The 20,719-nt window shown below is 44.8% G+C and overlaps 1 protein-coding gene across 2 annotated transcripts in view; it reads right to left on the bottom strand.

Moving 5' to 3' along the window:
- The window catches only part of prim1 (DNA primase subunit 1), a 31,727-nt gene extending 11,906 nt beyond the window's left edge, over positions 1-19,821 (bottom strand). The window contains exons 1-9 of one of the 2 annotated variants that reach the window (XM_038786596.1): positions 19,664-19,821; positions 17,990-18,147; positions 13,619-13,725; positions 12,235-12,308; positions 7,182-7,318; positions 7,008-7,066; positions 5,311-5,423; positions 3,603-3,679; positions 2,401-2,521 (exon numbers count right to left, since the gene is read on the bottom strand). In XM_038786596.1, coding sequence (XP_038642524.1) covers positions 2,401-2,521; positions 3,603-3,679; positions 5,311-5,423; positions 7,008-7,066; positions 7,182-7,318; positions 12,235-12,308; positions 13,619-13,725; positions 17,990-18,147; positions 19,664-19,778 — 961 coding nt within the window. In that variant the 5' untranslated portion in view covers positions 19,779-19,821. Of the gene's footprint in view, positions 1-2,400; positions 2,522-3,602; positions 3,680-5,310; positions 5,424-7,007; positions 7,067-7,181; positions 7,319-12,234; positions 12,309-13,618; positions 13,726-17,989; positions 18,148-19,588 lie in introns of both variants that reach the window. The other variant, XM_038786595.1, reaches the window with a different exon arrangement.
- Between the last annotated feature and the right edge of the window lie 898 nt (positions 19,822-20,719).

The raw sequence follows: 20,719 nt of genomic DNA, 5'->3' as shown, positions 1-20,719 counted from the left end.
GGTGATGGCGGTCAGGAATGCAGTGTCTGGGAGGGTGTAGAGGCGGGTTGCCTCATATCCTTTATAAAAAGGTACCTGCATGAGCACTTGGCACATCATAACATTCAAGGCTATGGGCCAAGTGCTGGCAAATGGGATTAGGTGGGCAAGTCAGGTGTTTTTTATCTCTCAGTGCACTCGATGGACCGAAGAGCCTCTTCTACAATGTATTTTCTATGATGTGGCAATTCAGCACGTCCATCTGGAATGTGCATCCTGCAGGATGTGGGAAGCTGCACAGGAACAAAGTGCCCTCGATGACTATGTCTGCTGAAGTGTCACCAGCTGCAGAAACTGGAGCTCAAAGTTGCAGAACTTGAACAGTGGCTGCAGTCCCTGAAAGGAATGAATGTGCAAGGCTACGGGGATAAGGCAGGGAAGCGGGACTAGATAGGATGCGCTTTCAGAGAGCCAGTGCAGACTCAATGGGCTGAATGACCTCATTCTGCACTGTAGGTATTCAGTGAGAATCAGAGATTTTGGGGGGGGGGGGGCGTGGAGGAATTTGAAAACCAGGATGAGAATTTTGAAATGAACAGCTTTATTGCATTATCATTTTATTTGGCCTAGGCTTCAAATCTAGCTCTCAAATGGCTAAAAGTCTTTGCTTTTCCAGTTTCATTGGAATCTCGCAAGGTCAATTTGGAACGCCTCAAACCAAATCGTTATGTCTGAGATGACAGCACAAAACAGAAAATTATCACACTAATCAACTCAGAGAGGCTGCCATGGTATTAAAAATAAGAGTGATAGCAATAACCTTCAATTCAGAATTGGCATAAAATTATGAGGGAATGTATCCCAATGGAGTGCCTAACTTGCATACTCGGTTCTAAATCAGATATATTCCGAAAAGTGTGGGACCCCATCTCAAATTTGTAGGCTCCGTAATAGAACATAGAACAGTACAGCACAGAACAGGCCCTTCGGCCCTCAATGTTGTGCCGAGCCATGATCACCCTACTCAACCCACGTATCCACCCTATACCCGTAACCCAACAACCCCCCCCTAACCTTACTTTTTAGGACACTACGGGCAATTTAGCATGGCCAATCCACCTAACCCGCACATCTTTGGACTGTGGGAGGAAACCGGAGCACCCGGAGGAAACCCACGCACACACGGGGAGGACGTGCAGACTCCACACAGACAGTGACCCAGCCGGGAATCGAACCTGGGACCCTGGAGCTGTGAAGCATTTATGCTAACCACCATGCTACCCTGCTGCCCCTGCTGCTTGCTCCTGCAAGGTTTTCCATAAGTTACGTAGCATCATCTTGGAATTCGCTAAACGTGATGGTGTGCATCAGATTATGTTTTCATGGCTTTATCTTTTCCTCCTCCATCCTCTAGCTTATCCGTTCACTGTTTTTTTCATTGTATAATCGGAGTTTAATGATTGAGCTAAACCAACTGTGTTGGTGTTCTCCTGTCGTTTTCAGTATTCATGTACGCTGAAGCGTTTATACTGTAATTGTACCAGTTTTGAGAGTTTGTTGCAATATATTGGTAAAAATGGAAAATCTCTGATAAAAAAATATATTGTTTAAACTTTGAGTGGCGGCAGCAGAGGGCACTAGGAGAGAGCTTCATTGAACTCTCGATCCTACTCATGCTACATCAGGTGTGGGAGTAATTGATAAGGGATAACAAAAGGAGAAAGTGTTTCAATTTCCAGAGCTGATTATCTCCACATTTAAACACAAACGGCTATATAATTACAACAAAATTAGATACTTGCACACAGATTTCTTGAAAAGCCAAAATAAACAAGCTGTCAACTTCAGCTGTGGGGCGTGCAAGGCAAGGAGCAGGTGCCCAAGAGGCAAGATGCGTCACCACTAAATTCTAATAGGACTAGATGGAAGAAGGATGTTCCCTATGGTGGTGGTGTCCAGAAAAAGGGGTCACAGTCTGAGGATTCGGGGTAGACCATTTAGGACAGAGAGGAGGAGAAATTTCTTCTCCCAGAGAGTGGTCGGCCTGTGGAATTCATTACCACAGGAAGTAGTTGTGACTAAAACATTGGATGTTTTCAAGAAGCAGTTAGGGCTAAGGGGATCAAAGGATATTTGGGGGGGGGGGGGGGGGGGAAAGAGAGGTTAGGCTATTGAGTTGGATGGTCAGCCATGATCATAATGACAGAGCAGGCTCGAAGGACCAAATGGCCTCCTCCTACTTCTATCTTCTATGTATCTATGAAGGGAGGATTAAAACAAAATGTACTTATTCCCCATTAAGCTGCAAAGTAGCTACAGACCTAGAATTATGTCTCCTAACGATCCGTTGGACAGGGTTGGTGCAAATCACAGTCAATATTTAAGGGGGCAAAAATAAAATAAAAGACAAGCACACACTACCCGTTTTGGGATGGACAGAGAATGGACTTTTCAGCAGATGGTTGATGCCTTTACTGACATTCACGTCCAAACGAGGATAGCAGTACTGCAGCTTAATCTCTTCTAAATGGATGGTGTTCAACTGTAGAAAACCATTTGATAAATGGCAAGTTATTTTTCAAAGACAACATAAGCAGCCTGTGCAGCAACAAGTCTAGCAGACTTCCAAGTCTCTTCAACCGTTATTTCAATAGCAAAACTGACATCCACCAATCTTTTGAACAAAATGGTCAACTCATTTTCAAGATTTAAAATTTTCACGTGTTGTCATGCAACTAAATACCAACAACTTGGGACAATGAAAACCCTACATTTTGACTTGGAATCTTCTGAACCAACGTTAAACGAGCCTAGAAAATTTATAAACACATTGGCCACATCAGAGATAAAACCCACTATGTGACTATGAAAATTATGAGACCACATTTAATTCCATGCAACCCAGTTTTCCATTCCCCTGTAAGGCGAGGGTTCATACAGGGGTTCAGTTACCCCAGATACAGGCAGAGTAACTCATCCCAGATGGCCATTCTTTACTTGAGCCCGTAGAAGTGAGTTTGATGATGAAATGGAATGAAATTCGGGGAGGCTGGTACGGGAATTGAGCCGTACTGCTGGTCGGCTTTAAAAGTCAGCTATTTAGCCCAGTGTGCTAAATCAGCCCCTGAGACACAAAGGGTGAGCCTAATCTGACATTTATACACACACCAAAATCAGTACACGGAGAATCAATTCCTTGTAACTCACATCTGTGGTCGACCTTGTGATGGATTAAAACTCCATCAGGACTAAGCCATACTGACCAGAACCAGATTCAACTGTTAGTCTGTGTGGAGCTAGCCATTTTCAACCAAAGGCAGCAAAGGAACACAATACGGGATGGTTAGGGGGACAGGATGAGGTCTGCAGTACTGCTTTCAAACAACCTGTTGACACTCTTCTCGTATTTACAAATGATGATGTGGATGAGGAACCCATGGCTTCCAATACCCACAGAACTGTACTGTAGCAGGGCAGTGCTGTATGAGGAGAAAGCGGAAAATATTTGAAGATTCAATGCATCAGCATTAATGCTGACATCCCATTTTCTCAAATGCGCCATTTGTTCGAATCGCTCTTGGGTGCGCGGTGGCTAATTAAGGTTCAATTGTGTGATCACTTACGGTGCGCTGCAACAATTTCCAACGCTCGGCTGAATTCCGCACTTCGACAAAATCAATTTGCAATCCCTCTCGCAACTGTGCATCGCTGTTAAAGAAGATACCTCCACTGTCTCATGTAAATACTTGGAACAGATTTTTAACCACAGCACAAAAGTTTAAAGAAACAAATCTTATCAAGAGATCAATTCTTGTAAGGAACTTAACTTTCTGCTCCTTTGGAATTTTGAGAATGGAACAGTTGTGTAATAGTAATCTAAGAAGTTGCTGTGTTAACATTAGCTAAGTCAACATGTCCCAACATTTTACAGCAGGAACCGTTGTTGCATTTTTGCATCATGTGTGGTTACACTGTGAAATCTGGTGCATCAGTCAGACGATTGTGTGTTTACATGCTTTCTATATACTTATTTGGTAATTGATACAGCAACCATAAAACAAGAGTCAAATTACAGAAAACAGAGTTCTGAAAAAAATCAGTTCACTTTTTGCACGTTGGAGTCACTGACGTCAGAGCTTATTGACCATAACTCCCACTCCATCATAAGGCAATAAGTGATAAATTCTGATGATTACAATGTTCAGCATAATTTCCGACTCCTCAGATACTGAAGCAGTTTGTGCCCAAACACAGCAAGATCTGGACAACACGAAAGCTTCGGCTGATAAATGGCAAGTAACAGTCGTGCCACACAAGTGCCAGGCAATGGCAAAAGAGAATCTAACCATCTTCCCTTAATATCCTGAGAGTTACCATTGACCAGAAACTGAACTGGATTAGTCATATAAATACTGCAGCTACAAGAGCAGGTCAGAGGCTGGGAATCCTGTGGTGAGTAACTCACCTCCTGACCCCCCAAAGCCTGTCCACCACCTGCAAGGCACAAGTCAGGAATATGATGCGTACTCTCCACTCACCTGGATGAATGCAGCTCCAACAACATTCTGATCTTCAACACCATCCAGGGCGAAGCAGTCCCAGTTGATTTGCATCCCATTCACTGCCTTAAACTTTCACTCCCTCTGTCACCAGCGCACAGTGGGAGCTGTGTGTACCATGTACAAGATGCACTTCAGGAACTCACCAAGGATCCTTCAACCTTCCAAACCCACAACCTCTACCACCTAGAAGGACAAGGGCAGCAGCTGCACGGAACACCACCAGCTGCACGGAACACCACCACCTACATGTTCCCCTCCAAATCACACACCATCCTGATTTGGAAATATATCAGCTGTTCCGTCATTCTTGCTGGGGCCAAAATCCTGGAGCTCCCTCCCAAAAGCACTGAGGATCTACACCACAAGGACTGCAGCAGTTCAACGTGGCAACTCGCCACCTTCTCAAGGGCGCTCAGTGATGAGAATAGATGCTGGCCTAGCCAGTGATGCCCACACATCACAAAAGATATTTAACAAAAACGTAGCTGTATCAAATATTGGTGTGGGAATGGCACCAAAAATAAAGCAGACCAGGAAAGGCGTCAAGATTCCTTTCCTGAAGGACGCAAGTGAATCAGTTTGATTTTTCCCAAGGAGAAACGATTATCCTTCCTATCTATACAAGATCAATGTAGAGACATAGGGACAGGACAGCAATATTCAGAGACACTGCACCAAGCAAGCAACTTCCAGCATCAATGGAAAATAGGTACTTTAAAAAAAGTTTCTACAGATTTGCCAGATGTTGCTAATTCCAATGAAAGGATATTATCATCAGGGATCAAAGCAAGGACTTTCTGCCAGGTTTCTTTACTGCCAAAGATGTCTTGCTCATTCACGGCATAGTCTTCAAAGTAGCTATCTATCACAGTGATAGCTTGCCTACAGGTAGATAAACAGCAATGGTTAGCAATTGCACCTACAAAGTAAACCCTTATCAACTCATCATTCCTACTTCACTCTCCTGATCACCAATGCAACACAAGCAGAAAATTATTTGCTTAGACCTCATCAAGGCATCAAATTTAGTATACAGGCTAACTATCATAATCAACTGAATTACAACAAACAAAAGTACAAAGTTTTTTTTAAACTTTAGAGTACCCAATTATTTTAAATTTTTTTCCAATTAAGGGGCAATTTAGTGTGGCCAATCCACCTAACCTGCACATCTTTGGGCTGTGGGGGTGAAACCCACGCAGACATGGGGAGAACGTGCAAACTCCACACGGACAGTGACCCAGGGCCAGGATTCGAAACCGGGTCCTCAGCGGCGTAGTCCCAGTGCTAGCCACTGCACCACATGGCACCCTCAAAAATACAAAGATAATCAGAGTTTGTGCTCAGTAATAACCAACATTCCCATACAAACGGGAGGGTGGCACAATGCCGCAGTAGTTAGCACTGCTGCCTCATGGCACCGAGGTCCCAGGTTCGATCCTGGCCCCGTGTCACTATCTGTGTGGAGTTTACACATTCTCCCTGTGTCTGCGTGGGTCGCAGCACCACAACCCAAAGATGTGCAGGTCAGTGGATTGGCCACGCTAAATTGCCCCTAAATTGAAAAAAAAAGCATTGGGTACTTTATTAAAAACATACCCATTCAAATGCAATTTAACTTCAACCACTAGATCACCAGCATTAATATAATGCACATTATACAGCATACTCTGATGCACTGAGCAATGCCACAGGTAATTTGCCATACTGTATAATATAGGAGCTTTATATATGCACATTTCAGTCAATCACACAGGCAAAGCACTGAACACAAAAGGCTAAAGTCACAATATCTTGTCTCATCGTTGACCTTGTGACAAAGGTACGGTTTTCATTGACAGCCTTGAATAAATTAACCTTTGAACTCATTGTGTGGTTAATCACCATACTTTAAGGACAAGACATTGTATTTTAAATGGTACAATGCTCCGGTCCTTGCATGGTAATGATCCAGCTACAGATGGATACATTCAGATGTCCCATAAAAGCTAGCATTTCACAACCTTGACATGCAAAGAAATGCTTCATAGCCCATGAAGGGCTTTTAAAGTGTAGTACTGCCGCAATAGGAGGAAATGCAGAAGCCACTTTGTGTCCAGCAAGGTCTCACAAACAGCAATGAGGTAACAATCAAATAGTCTTTTTTGTGATCTATACTGGAGGGAGACACTGAGGATAACTCCCCTGCTCTTTTTTTGAATGGTGCCATCAGATCCACAAGGGGGTAGATTTAATGGTCTCATCTCAAAGACAGCACCTTGAACAATTCAGCCTAGATTGTGCTCAAGTCTCTGGAGTAGGGTTTGAACAAGTGACCTACTGGGTCAGAGGAGAGAATGCTCCCAATACAGGCACAGTTGACACTTAATCCAGAAAATGAGGTTTGTATCTTATAACCACATTCGTGCATCAGACATTCTCCATGTAACCATAGACGGAGTTACTGTCTTACTCTAATTCACTCACTGAATAGAAGGATGAATGGGATTAGTCAGATGGACTTTCTTGATTGCTTCTGTTCCACCCTGTAAAACATTCAGTCGCATTTGTTGGTACAAACTGATGGTAAAGTGGTTACATATTATGATTTCTATGAAGGGGCAATTAATCACATGGCTTATGTGAAGATAACATACATACCTTAACCACACTCAGATACTCTGCAACAGCAGACCGAGCTGCCTGGGAAAGATTCCGTGCATTTTTATCACAGACCCAGCAATGGACCCCTCTTCGGCCAGAATACACCCAGAGCCGGTGCCTAAACCCAAAGTCCTCTGTGATGGGAACATAAGAAACTTGCATTATAACAGGTGCTGAACTTCTCGGAGTACCTGTGACGTTGAATTTCAGAATACATGGACCATTGCATTCCTGTTACGACAATAATGTCTTTTTTTTTTAAAAAGGGGTTCATTCTTATTTAAAGTCTAGTATTTCTTTTATTTAGTTAATTAACTTAAAAGTGGCTGTTTGGTCTATAAGAAGGTGAATTTTGAATCAGCTTTAAACAAGGTTCTACTTGTACTTACTTGCAGCTGGAGCTTGTTAATTAGTTAATTGCATTAGGCCAGTTTTCAGAAGCTAGAGTCACAGCATAAATAGGAGCTAGTTACAGTGCAGACTTTGTTTGCACGGGAGTGCTGAGCTTGTGGCATTTGAGTGCTACAGTGAGAGTTTGGTGACTGAGGGAGTGCTGAGCTTGTGGCATTTGAGTGCTACAGTGAGAGTTTGGTGACTGAGGGAGTGCTGAGCTTGTGGCATTTGAGTGCTACAGTGAGAGTTTGGTGACTGAGGGAGTTAGGCGAGGAGGAAGGTGCTCCTTACATTTCATTTCCTATATTTATCAAAGAGCGTGAAGGGAGCCAGGAGTTTAGAGTACAGCTGGAAGCAGAGTCGGAGGGCGGAGGTCCAGTTGGTCCACGGGGCAGCTAATTTTGTAAAGTAAGAGGGGATGGAGGCTAGGGCAGTTGCATGCTCCTCCTGCAGGATGTGGGTGGTGAGGGATACCACTGGTGTCCCCGCTGACTATACCTGCGGGAAGTGCACCCAACTCCAGCTCCTCAGAGACAGTGTTAAGGAGCTGGATGAACTTCGGATCATCCGGGAGGCAGAGGGGGTTATCGGGAAGAGTTACAGGGAGGTAGCCACACCAAAGGTACTGGACAAGAGTAGCTGGGTTACAGTCAGGGGAAAGAAAACTAACAGGCAGACAGTGCAGGGATCCCTCGTGGCCGTCCCCCTTCAAAACAAGTATACCGTTTTGGATGCTGTTGGGGGGGGGGGGGATGACCTACCGGGGGAAGGCCCCAGCGGCCAGGTCTCTGGCACTGAGTCTGGCTCTGGGGCTCAGAAGGGAAGGGGGGAGCATAGAAAAGCAATAGTAATAGCAGATTCAATGGTTAGGGGAATAGATAGGAGATTCTGTGGTCGCGAGCGAGACTCCCGAAAAGGTATGTTGCCTCCCGGGTGCCAGGGATGTCTCGGATCGTGTCTTCAGGATCCTGAAGGGGGAGGGTGAGCAGCCAGAAGTCGTGGTGCACATTGGTACCAACGACGTAGGTAGGAAAAAGGGAGTTAGGCTGGAAGTTAAAGGCCAGGACAGACAGAGTTGTCATCTCTGGTTTGTTGCCGGTGCCACGTGATAGCGAGGCTAGGAATAGGGAGAGAGTGCAGTTGAACACGTGGCTGCAGGAATGGTGTAGGAGGGAGGGCTTCAGGTATTTGGATAATTGGAGCGCATTCTGGGGAAGGTGGGACCTGTACAAGCAGGACGAGTTGCATCTGAACCAGAGGGGCACCAATATCCTGGGAGGGGGTGGTCTTCGGGAGGGTTTAAACTAATTTGGCAGGGGAATGGGAACCGGATCTGTAGTCCAGCAACTAAGGAAGCCGATATTCAGGACGCCAAAGCACGTAGTGATGCAGTGGGGAAGGTAACACTGACAAAGGAGAGTACTTGCAGGCAAGGAGATGGGTTGAAGTGTGTATACTTTAATGCAAGAAGCATCAGGAATAAGGTGGGTGAACTTAAGGCATGGATCGGTACTTGGGACTACGATGTGGTGGCCATCACGGAAACTTGGATAGAAGAGGGGCAGAAATGGTTGTTGGAGGTCCCTGGTTATAGATGTTTCAACAAGATTAGGGAGGATGGTAAAAGAGGTGGGGGGGGGGGGGGGGGGGTGTGGCATTGTTAATTAGAGATAGTATAACAGCTGCAGAAAGGCAGTTCGAGGGGGATCTGCCTACTGAGGTAATATGGGTTGAAGTCAGAAATAGGAAAGGAGCAGTCACCCTGTTGGGAGTTTTCTATAGGCCCCCCCAATAGCAGCAGAGATGTGGAGGAACAGATTTTGGAAAGGTGCAGAAGTCACAGGGTAGTAGTCATGGGTGACTTCAACTTCCCAAACATTGAGTGGAAACTCTTTAGATCAAATAGTTTGGATGGGGTAGTGTTTGTGCAGTGTCCAGGAAGCTTTTCTAACACAGTATGTAGATTGTCCGACCAGAGGGGAGGCCATATTGGATTCAGTACTTGGTAATGAACCAGGGCAGGTGATAGATTTGTTAGTGGGGGAGCATTTTGGAGGTAGTGACCACAATTCTGTGACTTTCACTTTAGAAATGGAGAGGGATAGGTGCGTGCAACAGGGCAAGGTTTATAATTGGGGGAAGGGTAAATACAATGCTGTCAGACAAGAATTGACGTGCAGAAGTTGGGAACATCGGCTGTCAGGGAAGGACACAAGTGAAATGTGGAACTTGTTCAAGGAACAGGTACTGCGTGTCTTTGATATGTATGTCCCTGTCAGTCAGGGAAGAGATGGTCAAGTGAGGGAACCATGGTTGACAAGAGAGGTTGAATGTCTTGTTAAGAGGAAGAAGGAGACTTATGTAAGGCTGAAGAAACAAGGTTCAGACAGGGCGCTGGAGGGATACAAGATAGCCAGGAGGGAACTGAAGAAAGGGATTAGGAGAGCTAAGAGAGGGCATTAAAAATCTTTGGCGGGTAGGATCAAGGAAAACCCCAAGGCCTTTTACACATATGTGAGAAATATGAGAATGACTAGAGCGAGGGTAGGTCCGATCAAGAACAGTAGCGGGAGATTGTGTATTGAGTCTGAAGAGATAGGAGAGGTCTTGAACAAGTATTTTTCTTCAGTATTTACAAACGAGAGGGGCCATATTGTCGGAGAGGACAGTGTGATGGTGGATGGCACATATTCAGCCTGGAGCCCAGTTATCAGTGGCGTACCGCAGGGATCAGTTCTGGGTCCTCTGCTGTTTGTGATTTTCATTAACGACTTGGATGAGGGAGTTGAAGGGTGGGTCAGTAAATTTGCGGATGATACGAAGATTGGTGGAGTTGTGGATAGTGAGGAGGGCTGTTGTCGGCTTCAAAGAGACATAGATAGAATGCAGAGCTGGGCTGAGAAGTGGCAGATGGAGTTTAACCCTGACAAGTGTGAGGTTGTCCATTTTGGAAGGAGAAATATGAATGCGGAATACAGGGTTAACGGTAGGGTTCTTGGCAATGTGGAGGAGCAGAGAGATCTTGGGGTCTATGTTCATAGATCTTTGAAAGTTGCCACTCAAGTGGATAGAGCTGTGAAGAAGGCCTGTGCTAGCGTTCATTAGCAGAGGGATTGAATTTAAGAGCCGAGAGGTGATGATGCAGCTGTACAAAACCTTGGTCAGGCCACATTTGGAGTACGGTGTGCAGTTCTGGTCGCCTCATTTTAGGAAGGATGTGGAAGCTTTGGAAAAGGTGCAAAGGAGATTTACCAGGATGTTGCCTGGAATGGAGAGTAGGTCTCACATGGTTGAGGGTGATAGGCCTTTTCTCATTAGAACAGAGAAGGATGAGGGGCGACTTGATAGAGGTTTATAAGATGATATGGGGAATAGATAGACAGTCAGAGACTTTTTCCCCAGGTGGAACACACCATTACAAGGGGACATAAATTTAAGATAAATGGTGGAAGATATAGAGGGGATGTCAGAGGTAGGTTCTTTACCCAGAGAGTAGTGTGGGCATGGAATGCACTGCCTGTGGAAGTAGTTGAGTCGGAAACGTTAGGGACCTTCAAGCGGCTATTGGATAGGTACATGGATTAGGGTAGAATAATGGAGTGTATGTTAACTTCTTAAGGGCAGCACGGTAGCATTGTGGATAGCACAATTGCTTCACAGCTCCAGGGTCCCAAGTTCGATTTCGACTTGGGTCACTGTCTGTGTGGAGTCTGCACATCCTCAGTGTGTGTGCGTGGGTTTCCTCCGGGTACTCCGGTTTCCTCCCACAGTCCAAAGATGTGCAGGTTGGGTGGATTGGCCATGAAAAATTGTCCAAAATTCTATGATTAACCTAGGACAAAAATTCGGCGCAACATCGTGGGCCGAAGGACCTGTTATGTGCTGTATTTCTCCATCTATCTATTTACTCTTTTGCTCACCCTTACTTTTCCTTCAAGGGCAATACAATATATTGGATCCAATCTCTCTGCCACAAATTGGTCAGATATGGGTGTGATCCACATGAAGTTGCTGCTTACAGAATGTACTGGACAGAAACAGACCACTAGTTCTTGCTGGTTATTTGTAATCTCAGCATACAGGGAAAGACATGAGTCACTCCAGAGAATCTGGGTTGAATGATAGAACACCATGTTCCTGTCTCAACCTCAGAAAAACAATAAGATAAGAGTCCAATCAGGTTCAACCACTTTGGTGGTAGTTTATTAGAGAAGAGCTAAAGTGAACAAAATGTAGATGTCCACCAGCATTTAAAAATCAAAATCCATTTATTAGGATAGAGACAAAGCAAATATCTCCACGTTGAGGTGTCTGGTGTATTGTCGAGTTAACCTAGAAAGACTAAACTACCAACAGGTTTGAGGCTAGCTGAGGCAGCATTAGCATGTTTCAATTAACCTCAGCACTCAGGTGGCAATAGAACGGTAAAGAAGGCAAAACAAGTAAGAGTTTGTGTCTCCGAACACTACCCGTGAGCTCCTTTGGAATGTGTGATGCTCTCCACTGTCTATTAGCTCGCTGACACTCACTCAAGGACAAAGGCACTTGCTTCTAGTATCAAAAGGGCTGCAAGGCCCCTGAAGACCTGCAGCAGAGATTAATTGCGCAAAAAAACAAAAAGCAGAATTACTGGAGAAAAAGCTCAATGCAATTTTACCTCCCAAGGCTCTGTCCAAAATCTTGATAGCAATGGTCATTAGTGTCCAGCACTTGCGGCAAATATCTGCAGAGCTGAAGAATACAAAATAATTTGACAGAATTCTTCTGAAAGATTTCAAAGACATTCCAGCACAGGGCTAAATCGCTGGCTTTGAAAGCAGACCAAGGCAGGCCAGCAGCACGGCTCAATTCCCGTACCAGCCTCCCCGAACAGGCGCCGGAATGTGGCGACTAGGGGCTTTTCACAGTAACTTCATTTGAAGCCTACTCGTGACAATAAGCGATTTTCATTTCATTTTCAATACGAGCACTACAGGCTTCAGCCACGATGCACAGGAGACACGAGTAACGGTGAACTATCACAATCCAATATGAGCCAGTCCACTTCCCACCCCTTCAAACATCAACCTGCAAAGGATTTAATAAAAAAATATAAACAGTAAAACGCTTCCATGACCAATAAACAAGTTAACCAGTAGAAAATTTAATCCAAACCAAAAACACCTAGCTAATTGGAGTTGTGTTCCAATTTACTAAACACAAAGACTAACTACCTAGTCAGTTTCCAAAGTTCCTGAATATTGAAACACAACTTAAATTGCACCCACATCTTTCAAACTATTGCACAATTCTCATTATACACATTCTTCTACCCCAACTTTCTGTAAAAGCTGTGGGGTTCTAGAACAAGAGGCAACATAGTCTTAGGGGTGGCAGAATTTAAAACAGAAGTCCACTCAAAGGACTGTGAATCTGTGGAATTCTTGACACAAGAGTGCAGTGGAAGGTGGAACACAAAACAAATTTGAGGAGACATAGGTTTTTAATTAGTAGCGAGATGAAGGATTATGGGGAGCAGGCAGGAAGGTGGAGATGAGGCCTAGAGGAGATCAGCCATAACCGTATTGAATAAAGAGCAGATTTGAGGGGAGGAAAAGCCTACTCCTGAGGTAATTTAAAATCCAACAGTAGCCCTTTCTATCACTGAAATTACAGCTAACAGGAAGCCTCAAAGTTCCTTTTGAACATACTTGCCTAGCACATGTACTTTTATCACTTTACTCTCCTTAACTATGCCACACATTGCAACATTTTAGCATCCTTAGCCGACAGATCTACTGTTAGCGTAAGGGAGCTACTTTTAGCAGGGTTAATGCAGGGAGTCAGTGCTCCTCTGCAAACCAAACTACAAAAGTGCCAATTGTAAAAACAACTTTTCCAGAATCTGATGACAAGTCAGCAATCTGAAACATTAACTCTGCTTCCCTTCCCAGATACAACAATTGTTGCCAGCATTTTCTGTTTTAGTAGCAAGAACCACCTCAGGTTTAGCACTGCAAAACGCTGGGTCCGTGCAAAAAAAACATTTCAAATCAACATACCTGCAACAAGTTCGAACATCATCATAGTCTGTCATGTCAATATCAAAGACCAGCTCTTTAGATTCAGCATGGAAGGATCCTGACTTCACCGAGTTATGCTGACTAGGCTACAAAAGACAAAACACTGAACAGTTATGAATCACTCCACATCACTAATTTCCTCCTCTCTCCACCTGAAAGAATTAACACTTTAGTGAGAACTGACTGCTATTAATAACTGAATTTTCAGAGTACCTACAGGCCATCTTATTGCACAGGCAGCATAGCTGAGCTCAATACACAACATGCACACAATTGCATTCCCCCCTCCCTCTCTCTCCCACAACCATGGTCAATGGATTCTATTACAGTTATATCCCTGCTGGAAGCATGGCTACAATCAGCTAAAGTACTCAATAATATGCCAGTCAATTCATTCATCGGTCACATATTGATGGTACACAGTGCATATGTATCATTCAAAACTGAACAGATGTGTCTGCATTACTGATTACTCCTGTAGGTGGTACTGTGTTACATGTTCACTGGTGCTATTTAAGTACACATTACTGAGAATTTGTGCAGGCGCAGTGGATATCATCCCTACACCCGAGCCAGAAGCACCAGATCAAACCCCACCCCATGACTGGATGTTCAAATAAAAAAGCGATGTTCATAATGCAGCCAATCGGTTTGACTATCAACTTGCAAATCCTTCCAATGCATCCGATAGCAGGTGTAGGAGCAGAGAGATTCCTGATCAACTATGTGATGGAAGAATGTTGCAGCCTCTACCATCGCTAACCATAGTTCCAGACTACAACATGCTTATAAAAGTGTATGCTGCCACAGCAATTCAGGCTCCCTCTTTTAAAAAAAAAAAATCAATTTACAGGATGTGGGCATCGCTGGTTAGGCCAGCATTTATTGCCCATCCCTAGGTGCCCCACGAGAGGGTGATCATGAGCTTATTTCTTGAACCGCTGCAGTCCCTGCAGTGTAGGTGCACCAACTGTGCTGTTAGGGAGGGAGTTCCAGGATTTTGACCCAATGACACTAAAGGAACGGCTGATATATTTCCAGTCGGGATGGAGAGTGACTTGGAGGGGAACCTCCAGGTGGTGGTGTCCCCACGTGTCTGCTACCCATTGTCTACTAGATGGTAGCAGGTGCGAGTTTGGAAGGTGCGGCCTATGGAACCTGGTTGAGGTTCTGCAGTGCATGTTGCAGAAGGTACACACTGTACAAAACAGTGCGTTGGAGGGACAATGTTTGTGGAAGGGGGAGCAAACAAGTGGGTTACCTTCACCTGGATGAAGTTGAGCTTCTTTTAAATAATAATCTTTATTATTGTCACAAGTTGGCTTACGTTAACACTGCAATGAAGTTACTGTGAAAAGCCCCTAGTCGCCACATTCCGGCGCCTGTTCGGGTCACAGAGGGAGAATTCAGAATGTCCAATTCACCTAACAAGCACGTCTTTGGACTGTGGGAGGAAACCGGAGCACCCGGAGGAAACCCACGCACACACGGGGAGAACGCGCAGGCTCTGCAGACAGTGACCCAAACCGGGAATCGAACCTAGGACCCTGGCGCTGTGAAGCAACAGTGCTACCCACTGTGCTACCGTGCCGCAGCACTCATCCAGGCAAGTGGACAGTATGCCATCACACTCCTAATTTGTGCCTTGTATATGATGGACAGGTTCAGGGGGTAATTTAATCACTGATAGATTCCTAGCCTCTGACCTGCTCTTGTAGCCAAAGTATTTATAAGGCTAGTCCAGTTCAGTTTCTAATCAATGGTGCACGCACGCACCCCCCCCAAAAGGATGTTGATAGTGGGGGATTCAGTGATGGCAATGCCATTGAATGCCATGGGCAAGATCCTCTCTTGTCGGGGATGGCCATTGTCTGGCACAATATGCTGCTAGCCACTTGTCCACCAAAGCCTGAATATTGTCCAGGTCTTACTGCAAGTACAGTAAGAAGTCTTACAACACCAGGTTAAAGTCCAACAGGTTTGTTTCAATCACTGGCTTTCGGAGCACTGCTCCTTCCTCAGATGAATGAAGAGGTGGGTGCCAGAAACACGTACATAAACAAAGTCAATGATGCAAGACGATACTTTGAATGCGAGTAATTGCAGGTAATTAAGTCCACAGGTCCAGATGGAGCATCTGGAGAGAGGGATAATCACAGGTTAAAGAGGTGTGAATTGCCTCAAGCCAGGACAGTTGGTAGGATTTTGCAAGCCCAGACCAGATTTTGGGGGGGGGGGGGGGGGGGGGGGGGGGGGGGGGGGGGGGAGGGGAGAGAGCATGAATCCAAGGTCCCGGTTGAGGCCATACTCGTGTGTGCGGAACTTGGCTACAAGTTTCTGCTCGCCGATTCTGCGTCGTCATGCGTCCCGAAAGCTGCCTTGGAGAACACTTACCCGGAGATCAGAGGCTGAATGCCCTTGACTGCTGAAGTGTTCCCCGACTGGAAGGCAACATTCCTGCCTGGCGATTGCCGCACGATATCCGTTCATTCGTTGTCGCAGTGTCTGCATGGTCTCGCCAATGTTCCACATCATTGCTGCATGTAGACACGAGCTGTTTCACTACAGGTTGCGAATGGTGCCAAACATTCTGCAGTAATCTGCAACCAACCCCATTTCTGACCTCATGATGGAAGGAAGGTCATTGAGTAGCTGAAGATGGTTAGGCCTCAGACACTACCCCGAGGAACTTCTGCAGTGATGTCCTGGAGCTGAGATGATTGACCTCCAACCACCACAACCATCTTCCTTTGTGCCGGGTATGACTCCAACAATCAAAGGGGTTCCCCCCGATTCCAGTTTTGCTAGGGCCCCTTGATGCCCTATCAAATGATGTCTTGATGTCAAGGGAAGCCACTCTCAGCTCTGGAATTCAGCTCTTTTGTCCAATGCTTAAATTAAGGTTGTAATGGAGGTCAGGAGCTGAGTGACCCTGGTGGAACCCAAACAGAGCAGGTTATTGCTGAGCAAGTGCAACTTGATAGTGCTGCTGATGACTCCTTCCATCCCTTTACTGATGAGCGAGTGCACTGATAGGGTGGTAATTGGCCAGGTTGATATTGTCCTGTTTCTTCTGCACAGGACACACCTGGGCAATTTTCCACATTGCCAGGTAGATGCCAGTGTTGTAGTTGCACTGGAACAGCTTGGCTAGTGGCATGGCAAGTTCTGTAGGGCAAGTCTTCAGTATTATTGCTGGAATATTGTCAGGGCCCATAGCCTTTGCAGTATCCAGTGCCTTCAGCTGTTTCTTGATATCTCGTGGAGTGTATCGTATTGACTGAAGACTGACATCTGCGATGCTGGGGACCTCTGGAGGTCATCCACTCGGCACTTCTGGCTGGAGGTTGCTGCAAATACTTCAGCCTTCTTTTTTGCACAGATGTGCTGGGCTCCTCCATCATTGAAGATGGGGATATTTGTGGAGTCTCCTCTTCCAGTGAATTGTTTAATTGTCCACCACCATTCACAGCTGGATGTATGTCAAGACTGCAAAATTCAGATCTGATCCGTTGGTTGTGGAATTGTTTTGCTGTCTATTACTTGCTGCTCATGTTGTTTGGCACACAACTGGTCCTGTGTTAAAGCTTCACTAGTTGACACCTCATTTTTCAGTATGCCTGGTGTTGCTCCTGGCCTGCTCTCCTGCACTCTTCATTGAACCAGAGTTGATACACTAGTTTGGTCGTAATGGTAGAGTGGGGGATATGTCAGGCCATAGGGTTACAGATTGTGATTGGGAACAATTCTGCTGCTGATGGCCCACAGTCTGGAGTTGCTACATCCGTTCTGAATCTATCCCATTTAGCGCGGTGGTAGTGCCACACAACATGATGGAGGGTATCCTCAATGTGAAGATGGGACTTCATCTCGACAAGGACTGTGCGGTGGTCACTTCTACCGATACGGTCATAGACAGATGCATCTGCAGCAGGCAGGTTGGTGAGGATGAGGTAATGTATGTTCTCCCCCCCCCCTGCCCATGTTGGTTACCCCACCACCTGCCACAGTCCCAGCTTAGCAACTGTTTTTGGACCTGGCCACCTCGGTCCTTGGTGATGGACATTGAAGTCCCCCACCCAGAGTACCCACAGTCTGTACCCCTGCCACCCTCAAGTGCTTCCCCCATGTTGGTGGTGTTCAACATGGAGGAGTGCCAATTCATCAGCTGATGGTGGGCAGTACCTGATAATCAGCAGGAGTTTCCTTGCCTATGTTTGACCTGGTGCTAAAAGCCATATAAAATAAATACTGATGTCTGAACCATCACTATTATGATGTCTTAAAATTGGTAGTTTCCTATCCAACCTATGAACTTTGAGTCTTCTGATGTTTGCACTGAAGGGTTACCTTGTTTGAGTAGACAGCTCCGATGTCAATCTTATACGGGACCATTTTCTGCATCTCTTTCTCCAGTTCATTCTGATTATTAAAGGATAGGTAACGCACATAGATGTCATCTTTCAGGGTGAAGGAGAATTCTCGATTTTGGAAATATTTCTCAGGGACTGTTGACACAAAGAACGAGTCACTAACCAACCAATACCCTTGCGAGTTAAGACAGTCTGTGTGGTACAGAGCCATAAAAAGCAGGTCACACTGTTCCAAGAGACATATTATACAATGACTCAATGGTTTCTTTAGCATATTGGCTTTTTGTACGACAGAGTTCATTTTTAAACTGTTTCACTCACCAGTGGCAGATGTATTTCACCATGGTTATTCAACCCAAGTTTGGCAGGGGGAAAAACATTGATTTGTAAAAACTGGGTGATTTTAAAACTATTCTGGTGGACACTTTCAAAACATACACCTTTAACAGTGCACAGAAATCACAGATGTGCGCATTTCAGTGAGAGATGCTCACATGGCTGCAGTTATTAGCCATCCCTTGTTACCTTGGCTGTGTTTTCTTACAAGCGGTTTAAACGACTCTAAAAGAGCATTAGTTAATTATATTGTGGGATTGGAGTCGCACGTAGGCCAGGTAAAGTTGGATCTGTTCCCTGCAGGGCATCTGTGACCTTGTTGGATTTTTAACAGCAATCTATAAGCTCGTCATGTCAGTTTTACCTGCTGCCAACCTGCAACATAAATGAACTGACAGTAGTTATGTTTTGAACAGTGAAAATGGTGCTCCAAACCAACCTTGAAGCTTCAAGAGATGTTGTTTAACACAGAAAACCTGTGTAAATGTTGCGTAAGAGGCAGCCTCTGTTCTTGCACAAGTTACATGGTAGATTTGTATGTCGTATTTATGTACTTTTATGGCATAAACATGGATTTAAATACAATTCTTGCCTATAACTAATTTGAACTTCCTTTCCATAATTTTGTAACTGGTATCCATCTGTTTCATAGAAATCTCAATCACCTACCTTGATGGCCGTCTAAATGGGGTGGGTGGGTGTTGGTGTGCCAAATTAGCAGCAATTTGCAGTTGTCAATAAAATATAAGACAATGTTGAAATCACATAATTGCAGAGCTCTTTTACATGACTGGACTTTCCTCATCTTTTTTATAATTCGTTCTTGGGCATCACAGGCTGTGCCAGCATTTGCCCATCACTAATTGCCCTCGAGGGTGGGACTGGAGTCACATGTAGGCTAAACTAGGTAAGGCTGGCAGATTTGCTTCCCTGAACAACATTAGTGAACCAGATGGTTTTTATATAACTTTTAATATTCGACTTTTAATTCCAGATTTTTAAAACATTGAATTCAATTTGCAGTGGTGGGATTTGAACCTGGGACTCCCAGAGCATTACTCTGGATTACTAGTCCAGTGACAATACCAGTACGCCACTGCCTCCCCCTAATTACAGGATCCATTATACTTTTAAACATTTTATATCGAACAAAAGAGAATGACTAAATAGCAAAGAAATGCATTTTAGGTAGTTTTAAATAAGTACAGAGGCACCTTTGAATAGAAAGCAACCAATATACCTGAACCCAGGAACGAAAGTTTAGTCATAAAATAGCAAACAGCACTTGCAAAGAAAAAAAATGTTTCTTCCTTACCACCACCATAGTTTAACCACCTGAAGTACTGCGAATATGGAAAAAGACGTCTATAATAAACAGGGAGTAAATCTGGTAATTCAGCCGCATCATACCGATTGTCGCTTGAAGCCATTTTCTGAGGCAAAAAAAGGCGCGGAAAGCTGTCACCCGGAAGCACTCCGTCCCACACCGGAAACCCCCACTAGGCCTGCCGGGAGTTGTAGTTTGTGTACATCTTTCTGCCTCCCAATCACGAGCGCAGTTGCAGAAAAATATTTGCCAAGCGTTTTTTTGAGCTGTTGTTTTCCATCTCCTTTCCTCCAAAATGTGTCATTATGTTACACTCCTTCAAGTTGTTTCTGGCTCGGGAAAGCATCACTGCCTATAAAGTTCGGGCCTGTATGGAACACAGGAACAGGAGTAGGCCATTCCGCCCCTCAAGCCTGAGCCTCTATTCAATTAGATCAAGGCAGATCTGTGACCTAACTTCAGAAACCTGCCTTTGGCCCAGATCCCGTAATATTTTTGCTTAACAAAAATCTACCTCAAATTTTAAATTAACAACTGATGTAGCTTCAACTGCTGTTCATGGAGGAAAGTTCCAAACCTCTACCACCCTTTGAGTGGCATCTCCCCTGAACGGTCTGGCCTAATTTTTAGACTATGTCTCTTAGTTTTCAAATCTCCAACCGGTAGAAATAGTTTATCTTTATCTACCCTATCGTTTCCTGCATGGCATTTGTTCCGAGCTCAAAGGCTAGTCTTTCTAGTGTGATGTCAGTAAGAAGTCTTACAACACCAAGTTAAAGTCCAACAGGTTTATTTGGGATCACGCGTTTTCGGAGCGTAGCTCCTTTATCAGGTGAGTCTGTCCTTAGTGTGATGTCCTTATTTTAAAAAAAAAATTAGAGTACCCAATTCATTTTTTCCAATTAAGGGGAAATTTAGCGTGGCCAATTCACCTACCCTGCACATCTTTGGGTTGTGGGGGCGAAACCCACGCAAACACAGGGAAAATGTGCAAACTCCACACGGACAGTGACCCAGAGCTGGGATCAAACCTGGGACCTCGGT

Source organism: Scyliorhinus canicula, chromosome 28 (genome assembly GCF_902713615.1).
Source record: "Scyliorhinus canicula chromosome 28, sScyCan1.1, whole genome shotgun sequence".
In the NCBI taxonomy this organism is placed as follows: Eukaryota; Metazoa; Chordata; class Chondrichthyes; order Carcharhiniformes; family Scyliorhinidae; genus Scyliorhinus; species Scyliorhinus canicula.
This window is presented reverse-complemented; position numbering and strand designations above follow the sequence as displayed.